The sequence below is a fragment of the Carassius carassius genome, chromosome 18, assembly GCF_963082965.1.
Source record: "Carassius carassius chromosome 18, fCarCar2.1, whole genome shotgun sequence".
NCBI classification, from domain to species: Eukaryota; Metazoa; Chordata; class Actinopteri; order Cypriniformes; family Cyprinidae; genus Carassius; species Carassius carassius.
In genome coordinates, this window is record NC_081772.1 from 7,733,529 (window position 1) to 7,749,412 (window position 15,884).

The following is a 15,884-nucleotide window of genomic DNA, read 5'->3' on the forward strand; positions in this document are numbered from 1 at the left end:
ATTAGGACATATATATTATATTATATATATAAAGGTTGCAAGTTTTTTAATTTAATTTCTAGATTGTGTAAATAAAATTGTGGATGTTTTGTAGTGAATGATAATAATAATAATAATAATAATAATAATAATAATAATAAATACCTCTCCACTACTCAGACAAGCAGTTAAAATTTATTGGTGGATATAATTTGATTTCTCAGACAACTGAAACAATTTCTAATCTTATGAATGAACAGAATATTGTTTTAATGTGAAAAGGCAAATAAAATAAACAAAAACTGAGTTATCTGTGAATTTTTTCCCAATGACTAAGTACGGTTGCAGTATATAATTTTGGTTTTGGGATCTACGTTCTGGATTGTTAAACTTTGTAAATAGTTCAGACTTGCAATGATTAAAAAATTGCTTACAAATTTACTGTAACTGTACAGAAAAAGAGGAAGTTAAGCAGAAAATAACTTCAAAGAGGTATAGTGTGAGAGAAACTGATAAAACTGTCATTGTGCTCGGAGATCAAACAGAAATCCCATCATGGGAGAGGGTAATGGCAAAGCTAAATGTTTCCACAGTGCTAGAGGCTAGTAATTTTCTGAATAGCTGCGCTTGCTCTCTTTTGCTGTTGTTGTTTTCCAAGAGGTGACGTGTCTAGTGTAAACCAATATTAGTTGATCTGGTTTCTGAGTGATTACATATTGAAGGATCAACGATACAGTTAATGTAAATAGTAGTGGGCCTCCATATTTTATATAAGGTCGGCTATTTATCTCCATTGATTTTTGGCATCATCAGGAATGCTGGTTTACCTCACAGGAAGGCTTTCACAAGAAACTTCTGGAAGGAATTTGTGGCGCTCTCATTTACTACCGTGACAAAGGAACAAACATTCTCTATTCCTGTCCCCCCTGTTTCAGTCAAATGCATTGAGCCAGCGACTAACAGCATTGTTATATTCTGGGAAACACCCTGAAAAAACCCTACAACTGATTAAAGTCAGCTAAAAACAGATCATTAAGATTATCAAGATATGGCCGCATCACATAATAAAATCGCAATTTACTGTATCATGATATTCAATTAGGCAATCTGTTTAATATTGTTTGGGAAGTTAACTGTGTGAACATATCAAACAAACAAGAAACATAAAATGGTTTTGACAGAAAATGATTTCCAAAACTCTAACATTTCAGTATATGTGATTTCCATTTAGGCCTAGAACCACCCAGAAAACACAGAACTTTCCCCTAACATTAGTATTTGGTTCCCAAGAAAACAGAACGTTTAGAACATTCAGAAATAACAGATCTATAACACTTAATAGGAATGTTAGTAAAACGTTCAGTTTTAGGACATATTAACTTGTTAGCTGGGAATGCAGACACAACATTTCTGAGGCATCCTTAATATTTCAGATCCTCCACCATAAGCAGAAAATTGTTACTATTCAAACAAATAACAATGACAAGATGTTTTAAATGCATTTAATATGCAGGATGTCACATTTTCATAAAGCATCCATAACCGCTATACAATGATGATCTACACTGATGACCAGAGCAAACTGGATAGCCCTCAGTAAGCATTTCCACAGGTGACATTTTCTTCAGTAAAGCATAGAAATCTCTTAAAAGCATTAAAAATAAATACCAAGTCAAAACAGCAAAGTCATTAAACTACAGCAACGGGAAGATCTGAACATGTTAGATTTGGTGTATAGCTGTTGTTTTTCGTTCCACCGTCGAATAGCAGAAGACTGATCTCAATGTTCTGCCCTTTTGTTAGAGCAGTTTTATGAAACCATGCACTGAAACAACTGAACAAAAAAAATTCTGTAACATGTTTATCAGTAGTAGATCATGTGAAGACTAAAATAGAGAGCATTTAAATAATGAAAAAATAAAAGTACTAAAAGGTTCACTAATGTACAGTGAAAATGGGAAAAAGCTAAACCAAGGCAGAATTCACAAGCATGAAAATTCAAGCTCCAACCGTACTTGTTTTTTCAGTCCCAAACTGAAGAACTATTACTCCTCATGTTTGTCAGTCAGTCTTTGGTTGTGAAATGGTCCCATTTTTTTCTGCCATTGCAAGCATTTATGCATTTATATATACAAAAACAAAAAACAAAAGTAATGTGCAAAAAGAGTATGCAAAACCGAAATTAAAAATAAAACACAAATAGTAAAATATATTATGAATATTTACAGATCACATAGTCACTATAAGATGAATATCACAGTATGTCAATTCCACCCTTTCAGAGCTTGCTCTCTCTACAAGGTTATGCGTTTCTCTACTCCAGTCGTGGAGGGTGGAAGGGCTTGGAAGGTTAACTCAATATGTAGCATAGTCTTTTACACATAAGGTAAGTGTGTGGGAAAGAACAGGGCTTCTTCTCAGCCTCCTCTCACTAGAATTTAGTGCTGTTGCTAAAGCTGTCTGACATGATAATGTTTTTGTAGAAGTTGTCCGAGCGTACGGAGCAGTAGCCTTTTACCTTGTCCAGGACCTGGTGGACGGGGAGAATGGACGAGGAAGCCTCTACATCAGAAGGGCTGCATTTGGGACTGCTCTGACTGGAGAAACCTTTACCTGCAAATATGCCACAATGGTTGATTGAAGTAATGAGGGAATATATTTATTTGCTATAGTAAGATTTAGGAAAAGCAAGCATTGATGGCAAAGTATCTATACACTTGAATACAAGAGGTTGATGAAAAATGGCACACAATTTTTTTTGTAAACATTCAGTATTGGCTACTTCAAAAGAAACATGACTGGTTTGTCAATGTTTTGACAGTTTTATCATATTAGTTTCCAATTCATTCAATTATATAAGGGGTGAGTCGTTATTTTTTCATGCTATTCTGTTGAATTTCCATGCCTTTGTGCATTCTTAGGGAAAACATTGCAATGCACCTTCAGTCACCTTCTATAGCACTATTCTTTTGTCTTATTGTGTGTGTGTGTGCAGTGATTGCTTTTTAATGTGCAATAAATTGAACAGAGTATCATGCCCTATTATGAGGCTTCAGAAAGGTGCAACACAAAAATTGGAGCACACTTAAAAAACTTGCTCCCATGAAATGTAATTTTCCCTTCGGGAGGTGCAAGAATATAACAGTAAAAAATAGTAACAAAACTAAAAAATCATACATTTGTAAAATTAGAAATATTTGTTTCTTTAATACATTTAAATAATTTAATTATTAAATATAAATACAGAATAAACTAATAAAAACAAAGATGTCAATATAATAGCAAAGATTATTTCACAATACACAAAGTGTAATAATGGCAAAAGAAAAAAGATATTGTCAAAATATTGACAAAAAATCCTTCCTTCACCTAATGACAATAATTGTAATATTTTAAATATATAAATAAAACATTTATTCTTTATTAAACGTTGATTCGTTTAATTTCTTGCACTAGATAGAACGAATAATCAATTGTAATTAATTGTACTGTTGATTAAGTAAAAATCTAAACAGTGTACATTACAATGACTTAAAATACATAAGAGTGAGCTTTACTATGTGAACTTTTGATGTATTTTAGATCAATTTAGCTCAATTCAGTGTAATGACCAGCACAGTATTCGCTTCATCTCAACATATGTGCAAACATAACACGTCTACAACTCCTAAATCCTAAATATTTTACAATGACAAAACTCTGCTGTGCATAACAGTATCTCTGATGTTAAGTGCATTATTAGTGTAGTACAGCAAGTGCATATAATCTATCCTCTGCATGTAGAGTGATCCTGCTGTGGGGATGAAGTGTTTACTGTCTACGGTTTTATATATTTTAGTGTCAGCAGTGCAAGCTGCGTATTTCCTCCAGTGGGAACATTAACACTGCCAAACAAAAAAAGAAAAAAAAGGAGACAAATTAAAACAGCCCACGTGAGAAACATTAGTGTCAAACAGAGTGAAAATGACATTCAGAACTCCTAAAAGACACTAAAGCTTGTTAATGTTTACTGAAAGACTGGGTGGGAGTCAAGTCTGTAACCTATTATTACATATTTATTCAGATTGAGGTGTGTCCTTGTATTGCAACACTGTGCTAGCAACTTTATTTGCTATTTAACTGACAATGCCAACCAGCAGCAGTGTGCTTTCTAGTTCTTGAATGTCACTTCACAGCTTGGATTCAATCCAACAGGCAATTAACCCACCATAAAACATCACAACAGATGCCTACTGTTTCCAAAATGGTAATGTCATGTTTTGGAGGCTTAAGAAGAAGCATTTATGTGTTAGGAGTGAGTTAGACTAGATATTATGTCTAGGGCCGCTGGATTGAATTCAGTCTATCCCAACAGGGGAAGCTGATCACATGAATAGAGGAAAGCAGTTTGAACTCAATCTGGCTTGCATGGTTTTACCTCAGGAAGTCTCTCCATGGCATTATTGCAGGGTACTATCTATACCACAAACATAAATACAGACACACAGCACCACTGAGTCCAGATGTACAGTCACACAAAAAGTAACACAGTAGAGCAAAGCACAAAGTAACACAAGGCATCAAGGGCAATATCCTTATTAAAAATAGTCAAGCATTACACATCAAAGCAATATATGACTGAGAGTTTGTATCTTAACCCTTTGATGCATGATGTTTGCTAAAGTGGATAGATTTTTAAAGGATTTTTTAAATCATTCATGTAGACTACTGATCAAAAGTTTGGGGTTGGTATAGATGTTTTTCAAATGAGCTTCTTATTCTTACCAAGGCAGCATTTATTTGTATTAAAAGTAAAAATAGTGAAGCAATTTTGTGAAATAATATTACAATTTAAGACAACTTTTCTGTTTTTATTTCAGTGTCACATTATTCTATAAAAATCATTCTAATTCTCAATTGGTGCTCCATAAAATATATGTCATAATACATAGTACTAATATATTTTTGTCTATTATAGTGGACATTATTATGAGCATATCTGTGTTCAGTTGGCACTGTTGGGAACGTTACTTTAAAAAAGTAATTAGTTATAGTTACTCACTACTTGTTCCAAAAAGTAGTAACAGTTAGTAACTGAATTACTCTATAATAAAAGTAACTCGTTACCAGGGAAAGTAACTATTTGCGTTACTGTAAAAAAAAAAAAAGTTGCTATATGTCAAAGAATTTTTTTTTTTTTTTTAGCAGTTTTCACAAGTCAGTTGAAATAAGTAGAACAGACAGGTGTTCGTACATAACTTTTGAGATTTATTGCACGTCAACAGACAGCAAGAGTTTTATCCTGCACTCTTTGTAAGAAAAGTGTTTTTGGCCACTAGCTTTGTAGATGCGTGTGTCACACATTACATGTACACATTACTTGCACGTTCTTGCCTTTGACTACAATGAATTTGAATTAGTGCTTATATCTCCGCCTTGAAAATGCCAACTTTTTATCGGATTGCTCCTGACTCGCCATTTCTCCTGCTGCTGCGAATCTCTGTGTAGCTGTTGCGTGTGTGTGATTGTGTGTGTTTGGCGCCGCTGGCGCGTGTGTAAAAACACTGGCTCTGATTGGCTACCATGAAACACATGACTCTGCCTTAGCCAATCATAATCGCTTATCTCGTTATTAACCCACCTGCTCACTCGCTGTGTGAGCCAGGGGTGCGTTCGGATTGCATATTAAATCAATGCATAGTAACGCACCGCATTTAACGTTCAGTAACGTTAACGGCGTTGTAACGACGGGAAAAGTAATTAGTTAGATTACCCCGTTACTGAAAAAATAACCGTAACCTAACGCCGTTCTTTTAAACTCCGTTATTCCAAACACTGTCAGTTGGCCTATTATTTTCATAACCATTTTTTTGTAAGTTATTAGTTTTAAAAAGGGCATATTTTGCTTATATATTGCCAGATCTTGTGTTGAAGTAAGAAGAAACGGTAAGTTTTTTTTTTTTTTTTTTTAACCTTGTTTGAATGTAATGGTTCATGCATCAAAGCGTTAATGTAAACCAACAACTGTGGCCTAAGCAATCCAAATCATTACTTTTACGCTTACCTGCATTACTGTGCCTGGCAAAGGGATTTAGTGTGGCTTTGGCTTTAGACGTCCAGTTGGCCGTAGTAGAGCCAAAGGAACTGGAGGAGAGGGATTTTCCCAGGTTATCGGAACTCACTTTCTTGGTATTATTAGTGGCAGTCTTACTCCAGTCTGCAAAAATAAAATGGTTAAATGTCATTTATAAATACCAGTTAACTTTTAACACACAGGTGAATCCCATGCATAAAGATACAGCATAAGAAAAACCCAGGAAATTCAGATAACATACTGCAATTCCATCACTCCTAAATAAATGACATACAACTTTCTAAAGAAAAGTTGTGCAGGACTGGCATTCCAAAAATAGACTGTTTAACATTACATCTCATTTTATCAGATTTAACTAAGTAAAGCCCAGCTAAGGCCTCTCCGCTCCTAAATTTTATAAGCAATAGTTCTGTGTTACTTCAGGCAAAAAGTCTCAGAGCTGGGCTTTACTGAAACACACATTCTGAGTGCGACAAAAGTCTCAGGAATTCAGCACCTAAAGATGTAGTCACAGCACAGTCCAATATGCCTATGCAAAATACAAAAAAAATATATAAAAGGGGGAGGTGGGGGTGAGTATATGCACCAATACAGTTACAAATAATGTGCCCATATAATGCTGACACATTATTCATACAATTGATTTTAATCTAAATAATGTAGGTATTATTTCATGGAATGTGACTTAATATATGATTCTTCATCTGTATAGGATTCTGACACATTCCCAAAACACCCGAAAAACATATTTGTTTAATTAACAACAACTAAATTTACCCGAGTTATCTGCCAAGCGGAACTTTCCACAGCACAAATATCTCCTCCATTGCTTCTGTACATTTTCTTTCAGGGCACAGTGGAACACAAATATGAATAATCCTGTTGAAAAAAAAAAAAAATTACGTTCCTTAATCTTTAATTATCACAACCCCACAAGCTATTTTAAAACGATTTCCCACATCTCATCAACACATTAAAGATATTATTGCCAGCATCAGCTGATTACATGGAGTCTATAAATGTACAGGATGGTGAAAATATAATGATTTAAACCAACCCTGTAGGGAGTTGAAAATGGAGAAGAGGTACATGAAGGCCAAGCTGACTGGACCCCAGGCAAAAAAAGCAAAGCCCCAGGTCATGCCCAGCAAGAAAGTCAGGCTGACCACACTGCGCAGGTTACGTAACATCTCCTCTTTAACTGTTCGGTTGCTACGCTTGCCGTTACGGCCACAGATCTGCATCATGACCACGATGAACATGGCAACATTCATTAGGAAGATCATGGAAAAGTAGCCCACGCACGTCACGTAGAATACAACCGGACTACGAATCCAGCAGCTACAGAAAGAAAGACCAGGAAAACCAACAGGATGAGAATAAGGAACTACAAGTCTTTTTCAAATAAGAGATCAGATATACATGTAAAATATTGGTCAGTTTGAATGTCTTGGGCCAAACTTACAATTCTGTGCCCTGTCCATTCTCTCCTTTTCCATAATAGTTTTTTCCATAAGAATTTTTGTCCACAGCCAACACTAGGCCAACAATTGAAGCAGGTACACCTGAAAACGTAGTCAGATGTTCTTACTATTATGCTCAACACTTCTTCAGAGTGATTTTATACTATACTCTGAATACAAAATGGCAAACAACTATTAAAAGGAAAAACCTCATGATGTAGCACTTACCCCATCCCACGAGACAAAACTTTAGGATGTATCGCCGTATGTAGGTGTTGAATACCTTGACCAGGGCAATGTACATATGGATGGACTCTAAACCCATCCAGGTGAAGGAAGTGAGAAGGAAAAAGTGCAGAAAAACAGCCACTGTCACACACAATCCCTCAATGTTGTACGAGGCCAACCAGCCATCCAGAAGAAACACCATGTTGAGGAAGAGCAGTGACGTGCTGAGATTCATCAGAATCTTGGAGGGATAGTCTCGCCGCAGCTTCCTATTGATTTAAATCAAAGAAAACAATGAGTCTTTCCAATTACATTGTACCTCTAGCCATTTACACTATCACTCCGAAGCAGAGATGTATAGCAACGAAGTAGAACTACTCAACTACTGTACTTAAGTACTAAAAGGCGGTATCTGTACTTTACTAGAGTATTATTTTTTTCTCCTACTTCCACTTTAACTTCAGTACATATTTTCGATGAGTTTAATACTTTTACTCCGATATTTTTTAAAGTGCTGCATCGTTACTCGTTGCAATTATAAAAATGTTACGAATCATTCCATTACAAACAGAACTGTAGATGGCAGGTTTGATGAAGCTGGCACATCACTGAGCGAATCAAGCGATTAAGAAGACTGCGCGTGCTGACTGAACTGCTGTGAAGAGAGAGATGAACACCGAGCCGAGCCAGATAATGACTCGTTCACGAGTCAAGAACCGGTTGCATCGGTTTTCGAATCACCAGTAGTTCTTTCTGACAGTTCGATTCATTAAACCGGTTGAAGAAAACAGTTCACCGGTTCTTTTGCGCTCGACGTAATGGCGTAATTGGCGTTGACTGCAAGCCTTCGGTTTACCTGGGCTCATAACATTAGCACAGAATCAGTTCAGAATCAATCACCAAAAGAATCAGTTCGGTTCAGACGCTCTGTGTGTCGGTTTGCTTTCACACTGAATCACACATGCGCAGTATCATCAGCTTCTCGGTTCTCGAATCGGACACGTCTGACAGAAACGGTTCTTGACCACTGATCTATAATATAAGTTATATATATATATATATATATATATATATATATATATATATATATATATATATATCGATCAGTGTATTTGACTCGTGAACGAGTCAGTCTGTTGTTCGTTATATGGCTCGGCTCGGTGTTCATCTTCAGTTCTCTCTTCACAGCAGTTCAGTCAGTGTACTGTTTGAGTAATTGAATTACTCCGGGATATTGGTTTGTTTTAACTCAGAGGGAGTGTCAGCCACATTAAAAAAGTTAACAGCTTAAGTCATTTGTGGATTAATGCGTATTGGAGACGCGAACCGTTTAAAACGATTCAGTTCGATTTGGTGAACTGTTTCAAAAAGATCCGGGTACATGGAGGGACTGAGAGCTCTCGGACTAAATCTAAAATATCTTAAACTGTGTTCCAAAGATAAACGGAGGTTTTATGGGTTTGAAACAACATTAGGGTAAGTTATTAACCACATCAACTCTGGGGACCCACCGGTGGGTCCAATATTGCATATGCCTAATTCTCAAAAAATCAAAATAACAGCTCAAGTGGTTAATGACATAATTTTGCAAATTGGGCGAACTAACCCTTTAATCTGTTTTTTGTTTACAAAAAGTTACAGTCAAATGAATTGTGATTGTCCTTTAGGTTAATCATTTGAAATAGTAAAAACAAGGGCCCGGTTTCACAGACAGGGCTTAAACTAAGCCAGGATTAGACCATAGATCAATTAGGACATTTAAGTAATTTTTATAAACATGCTTGGAAAAAAACCTTACCGATGTGCATCTTAAAACTAAAAAGGCACTAATATATTTTTAAGATCAGTCAGTGCAAGTTTATTTCAGTGGAAACAGCTCAGACTTACATTTTAGTCTAGGACTAGTCTTAAGCCCTGTCTGTGAAACCAGGGGAATATGTTCAAACTACATAACACAATACTTGTACTTTTACTTTCAGTACTTGAGTAGTAAATTTTCAAATAGACTACTTGCAATACTTAAGTACAAAAAATGTTGAATACTTTAGTACTTCTACTTAAGTGTGGTGCTTAAAGAGCACTTCAACTTCTACTCAAGTCATTTTTTTGATAGAGCACTTGTACTTTTAATCAAGTCTGGGTCTCTAGTACTTTATACATCTCTGCTCCGAAGTTTGAGGTTGGTATGATTTTTTTCATGTTTTTTAAAGAAAACTTGCTCATAGAGTAATTGCAGTAATGCAATTTAAAATAACTTTTTCTATTTTAATATACTGTATATTAATATGTAATTTATTCTTGGGATGACAAATCTAAAATTTCAGCAGTCATTACTCCAGGTTTCAGTGTCCCATGATCCTTCAGAAATCATTCTAAAATGCTGATTTGCTGAGATTTTTGCTGAGGAGAAGCATTCATTTTTTTCAAATAAGGTTCACTGATTACTAGCAACAAGCAGCCCAATTTTATGGATTAATAATTAGCACTTGAAGAGGAAGAGTGAAGCCTAAACCAGGGTCCAGTTGCATAAACTTAGACTCAAGTGTCTTAAGTAAAAGTTTATCCAACTAGCAGTTAGCCAACTAGTCATCAGTCTAATTTTTTGTTTTATTTTAGATAAATCCGTGGTTTTATGTAATTTTAAAATCAAAATGTAATATTGTCACAACATAGATGAGTCATTAAAAACATGTTTAAAAATCTGTGTAAAAAAAATGAAGTAGACATAAATCAGTGACTTGTTTTTTCTTTTCCATTATAAAGAGGCATAAAATCAAAGATGCAGATTTTGTATCCTAGTCAGATGTTGAAGGACACTCACTCAAAAGCGATGTATGTGAGCAGTGTTGCTGCGGAACAAATGGCTGAGATGCCACAGCCGATGTAGGTAATGAAGGTGAGAACCCTGTTGTTCTTCTCATCTATCTGTGCAGAAGCTCCAGAAATGTCCTAAAAGACAAAAGTGAAGCAAAGTTAATCAATAATGACACTGATCAGACACACATTAGTGATTAGTTATCAGTGACAATTCCTGACATTTGAAAGACAAGTCTATAGATAAATGTAAAGGATATATTTTCTAATTAAACAAAATTTACACACAAACAAATCAATAGTACAAAAAAGCTGTTTTATTCTATTATTGCTGTTTTATTATATTATTTATGAGCAGATTAACATATTAAGAAACCCCGTTATTAGACATTTTTGCTCATGAAATGAATAATGACTACCTGTAAATTAATTATTTCTACAATGCCACTGATATCTTTTGTATATTGCTACATTCAAATGACACACTGGTGCAGCATGAACAAAGTGCACCTTATATTATAAGTATGCAAAGTCTTGATAGCTTCAGTGCCACACTATAGTGAAGCTTCCTGATTAGCTAGCCTGATTTGCCAACTATTTGGCCCTGTCTGTTTAAGGCATGGTTAGCCACTCTAGATGACATATACGACACATCAACGCTGCTTCAGTCTGCCATATTGTCTTAATAAATGAAACCGCTCTGTTGGGTCATTTTGTTGCCAATCCCACAAATCTCACCATTAGAATGCCAAAGTGTGTGAGGTGATTACAAAAGCAAATGGTCCTGTTGCTGTTGGACTCCGAACTGACCTCGCAGCCCTCACTGTTCCAGCCCCCTATGCGACCTAATGGAGACAAATTGATATTATACAATTACTGTAAGACCAATGAGTAAAGCCTCCTAAAGGACTGTTTTAATGCTTAAACAGTGGCCAAATAAATCATTTATTTTACCTTCACTTTGAAGGGTGAAATCCCAAAACACACAAAGACGCTTCGGATTTTTCTGGAGGACAGTCAGACAGACACATTTAGATGTGTTAGACACCATTGTTCTAGTTTGCTTGCACAAACGACAAATAATTTTTTAGAAGAAAACTACTGCTGACGGGAAGGTTAATCTAATAAAATGAATGGTTACTGTAATTACTCCAAAAAATATATATCACCAAAACTATAGTTTCTGTAAACATACCAGTTACCAAAACTGGCAATACTTTACATTTTCTACATTTTCAATAAATAAAATCTGAAGACCTGGTACTCCAGATGGGAAATCTCTATTTTGACGGGATCCTGCAGGTTTTTGATTGTGAAGTTACCAACACTGCTAGCCACCACATAGCTGTTCAAGGACATGCCATTGCTTTTCCAAGCCTGTGAAGATATGAGACAGATCGTCAGGACAAATCTGCTCATCTTAGTTTTTAGGAAGAGTCAGGCACATCAAAATGATACCTCAACACATCATTTTTGTAAGTATGGACAGAGTATATCATTTTTGATAGCTATTAGTAAGTGACAAAAGATGCATTCAAAGATAAGGAAAATATCATTAGACATATACAGTACAGACCAAAAGTTTGGAAACATTACTATTTTTAATGTTTTTGAAAGAAGTTTCTTCTGCTCATCAAGGCTGCATTTATTTGATCAAAAATACAGAAAAAAATTTAATATTGTGAAATATTATTACAACTTAAAATAATAGTTTTCTATTTGAATATACTTTAAAAAAATAATTTATTCCTGTGATGCAAAACTGAATTTTCAGCATCATTACTCCAGCCTTCAGTGTCACATGTAACATCCAGTCTATCACATGATCATTTAGAAATCATTCTAATATTCTGATTTATTATGAGTGTTGGAAACAGTTCTGCTGTCTAATATATTTGATGAATAAAAGGTTAAAAAGAACTGCATTTATTCAAAATAAAAAAAAATTCTAATAATATATATTCTAATAATATATTTTCTTTACTATCACTTTTTTATCAATTTAACACATCCTTGCTGAATAAAAGTATTGATTTTATTTAAAATGAAGAAAGAAAGAAAAAATACTGACCCCAAATTACTGACCAGTAGTGTATATTGTTATTACAAAATATTTATATTTTAAAAACATAGCTTCCTTTTTTTTTTTTTTTTTTTTTTTTTTACTTTTTATTCATCAAAGTATCCTAAAAAAGTATCACATGTTCTGAAAAAATATTAAGCAGCAGAACTGTTTCCAACTTTGATAATGAATCATCATATTAGAAAGATTTCTAAAGGATCATGTGATAATGATCCTTAAAATTCAGCTTTGCATCACAGAAATAAATGATAATTTAAAGTATAATAAATTTAAAAACAATTATTTTAAATTGTAATAATATATCACAATATTACATTTTTTTCTGTATTTTTGATCAAATAAATGCAGGCTTGATGAGCAGAAGAAACTTCTTTCAAAAACATTAAAAATAGTAATGTTTCCAAACTTTTGATCTGTACTGTATGTTAATTAAATTCAAGACATACAGTTCACATGTTTGGTAAATATTTTTTTATAAGTTTTAATAAGTCTCTTATGCTCATCAAGGCACCATTTATTTGATCAAATGGAACAAAAACAGTAATATTGTGAAATGTTATTAAAATTGTAATTTATTTCTGTGATGCCAAAGCTAAATGTTCAGCAACCACAGCTGTCAGTGTCACATCTTTCCGAAATCACTCTGATATACTGATTGGGTACAGTACTCATGAAACGGTGATACACTTTTTCAGGATTCTGTGAATAACAGACATTTTAAAAGAACAGAATCTATTTAAAATATTTTGTAACCATGTAAAAGACTTAAAAGACGTAAAAGACAAACGTTTGAAACGTTTGATCAATTTAACACATCCTTACTTAATAAAAGTATTAATTTTTTTTTTTCAAAATCTTACTGACCCCAAACAAGCTTGAATGGTAGTGTATGTTACACAATGTAATCAACGTTTTAGAGTTTATTCTTAGGAGTTAGTTAACTTAGCACAGAGAAAATGTCCAGAGAGTCTTTACCATACCATGAGCCATCCAAAGTGCTATTAACAGAAATATCAATGAGAACTGTCAAAATTATACTGTTCTTCAGTCTTAAATAAAGCCTTATTTTAATGTGAATGGACCACAAATACTTAATTCAGAGAAAAACATACAATACTAAAAAAGCTCAATTGGTTCATTCTCACCTGAAAGAGTCCTGTCTTGCTAAAGAACAGGAAGTTTATTCTGGAAACTCTTTCTAATTGCGAATTACTCAAGTTGTGCAGTAGTGTTGGAGGTAAAGTGACCACAGCCAAAGCATTCTGGGCTTCTGACTCAAAATCGATCTGTGGAGAAAAGTTACTTACGTTATACCATAATGTGTGTAATAATGGTATCCGAGCTATATGCGTTTAATTGCATTTGAAGAGGTTAATGCCCTCTGCCAGAATAAAGTGGTAATGAATCCATTAAAAGAGCTCAAGTTAGATTATGGTTGAATAACCAATGATGCATTCTTGGAGATATAAAAATAGCAAGACTGCCCTGAAATGGGGCCTTCAGTTGACAATCGAAACTGTTGTTAGGCTAATTTGTATTTTTAACTCTTTTAAATCCCTTTAATAGTTCCAATGATTGAGTTAAACTTCAACTATAAACATATGAAATGACACAAAAATACAACAATTTAAATGTGTGAGCATGCTAAAATTACAGAACATCCATTTGCAAAAATATACATTCTGAGACTCATGCTCTAAGAGAGAAATGTGTACTTTTACAGTCCGTCTCAAACTGTTCAATGTTGCTTTTCTCCTCCCACAACTTTCCTTAATCAATGGGTGCAACCCCTTGGTCCCCAATGGTCCATACTCGTCACCTCTCATTACACTGCTTTAATTGCTAAAGATTACTTTAAGTCTTAAGATAATTTTGCGTGCAGCACATGTTCAAATATACATGCATAACCAGAAACAGATGCCATCAAGAAAAAAAAACAAACGAAAAAAAAAAAAAAACTCACATACTTGTAAAAAGATATGTCAAATCTCACATCAAAAGACATGAAGTAGAGAGGTGAATTTTTTTTTTTTTGAAGGATATTTACCTGAGGGTCCGTCTGGTTTGTGGCTATAAAAGCACTAAAAGTTGTCCCATTAAAATTGCTGATGTTTAGAGCAGAAACTCCAACAGCCAGATATTTGGATTTGATGGCTAGTGAGGGTCCATCAAACTCAATCTTCTGCACCAATTCATCCACTGCTCTGAGAGCTCTGTACATGCCGATACAAAAACAAGAGGCTCAGATGAGAAGATTCAAAAAAACTTCCAGATTGAACATACAAGACCCTTCAGTGAAACTGAAAATGTTTAGACAGATATGCCACAAAAAATATAATGCTTTGCTCTCACATAATATTTAGAAAGAAGAATGCAATATTGAACCACGTATAGACTTTTAAAACCGTAAAACCTATATTTAAATTGATCCAGTGTAAGAAATCTTAGACTTAGTGAATAGAAACATGCAACTGTTAAAATAGTGCCAGATGACATCTGGACATATGATGTTTAGTCAAGATATTTAATCAAACATATTCAATTCCAAAAAGTCATGCAAATTGTTGCCTTCATTTTAGAACCTATGCAAACTTTTCATTTTCTACACAGTGTAGGTAAGAGCACATACGTCTCTGAGGCATCCTTTTGAGCGGCCTCTGAGCTGCTCATGACGTTGGAGATGATAGTGACCACAGTGCTGGCCAGGGTGGCGTTGATTTTGGCTATGTTCACAAGCTCCTTCAACTTGATGAGAATCTCTGTCACCTCCTCCTTAGAGAGCTCATTATTAGTGATGTCAGCGAGCTGCACGGCCACTTCCATTGCATTCTCTGGTAATTTGAAAGTAAGAGTTACTGAAGCTGGTTTTGATTTCAGATTAATGTGTGCAGTGCGTATAAGAACCTACCTTGTGAAACTAAAATGTTTGTTATATTAGTGCAGTTTCCACGGTCTGGCAGGGTCCAATATGATGTATAATTATACTGGTTAATCATGCTAAAGGGGAAAAAAAATATTAAATTGACTTTTCTAACACACCTGCTAAAACATGATTACTGGCTGTAACCACTTCAATTAGTAGTTTATTCACATCTGCACCCAGAATAGAAACTATCAGAATTTACTCACCAAGTCCTGGATGCGTTTTGTTCTTTGTAAGGGAAACAGGGGACATACTGGGTAACTGTGGGTCTGCTCTGTGACCATCTGTAATGGAATGGGAACTCCTCTGCCTGACAGTTTT

At 34.7% G+C, this 15,884-nt stretch overlaps 1 protein-coding gene across 1 annotated transcript in view; it reads right to left on the reverse strand.

The window, feature by feature from the left end:
* Positions 1 to 2,025: 2,025 nt before the first annotated feature.
* Positions 2,026 to 15,884, reverse strand: part of LOC132092256 (adhesion G-protein coupled receptor G6-like) — a 37,982-nt gene continuing 24,123 nt past the window's right edge. The window contains exons 9-23 of the mRNA XM_059498418.1: positions 15,770 to 15,884; positions 15,549 to 15,637; positions 15,270 to 15,471; positions 14,688 to 14,853; positions 13,786 to 13,926; positions 11,815 to 11,934; positions 11,512 to 11,563; positions 11,296 to 11,402; positions 10,565 to 10,692; positions 7,744 to 8,012; positions 7,518 to 7,617; positions 7,110 to 7,393; positions 6,830 to 6,931; positions 6,023 to 6,175; positions 2,026 to 2,592 (exon numbers count right to left, since the gene is read on the reverse strand). Coding sequence (XP_059354401.1) covers positions 2,411 to 2,592; positions 6,023 to 6,175; positions 6,830 to 6,931; positions 7,110 to 7,393; positions 7,518 to 7,617; positions 7,744 to 8,012; positions 10,565 to 10,692; positions 11,296 to 11,402; positions 11,512 to 11,563; positions 11,815 to 11,934; positions 13,786 to 13,926; positions 14,688 to 14,853; positions 15,270 to 15,471; positions 15,549 to 15,637; positions 15,770 to 15,884 — 2,210 coding nt within the window. The 3' untranslated portion in view covers positions 2,026 to 2,410. The remainder of the gene's footprint in view (positions 2,593 to 6,022; positions 6,176 to 6,829; positions 6,932 to 7,109; positions 7,394 to 7,517; positions 7,618 to 7,743; positions 8,013 to 10,564; positions 10,693 to 11,295; positions 11,403 to 11,511; positions 11,564 to 11,814; positions 11,935 to 13,785; positions 13,927 to 14,687; positions 14,854 to 15,269; positions 15,472 to 15,548; positions 15,638 to 15,769) is intronic.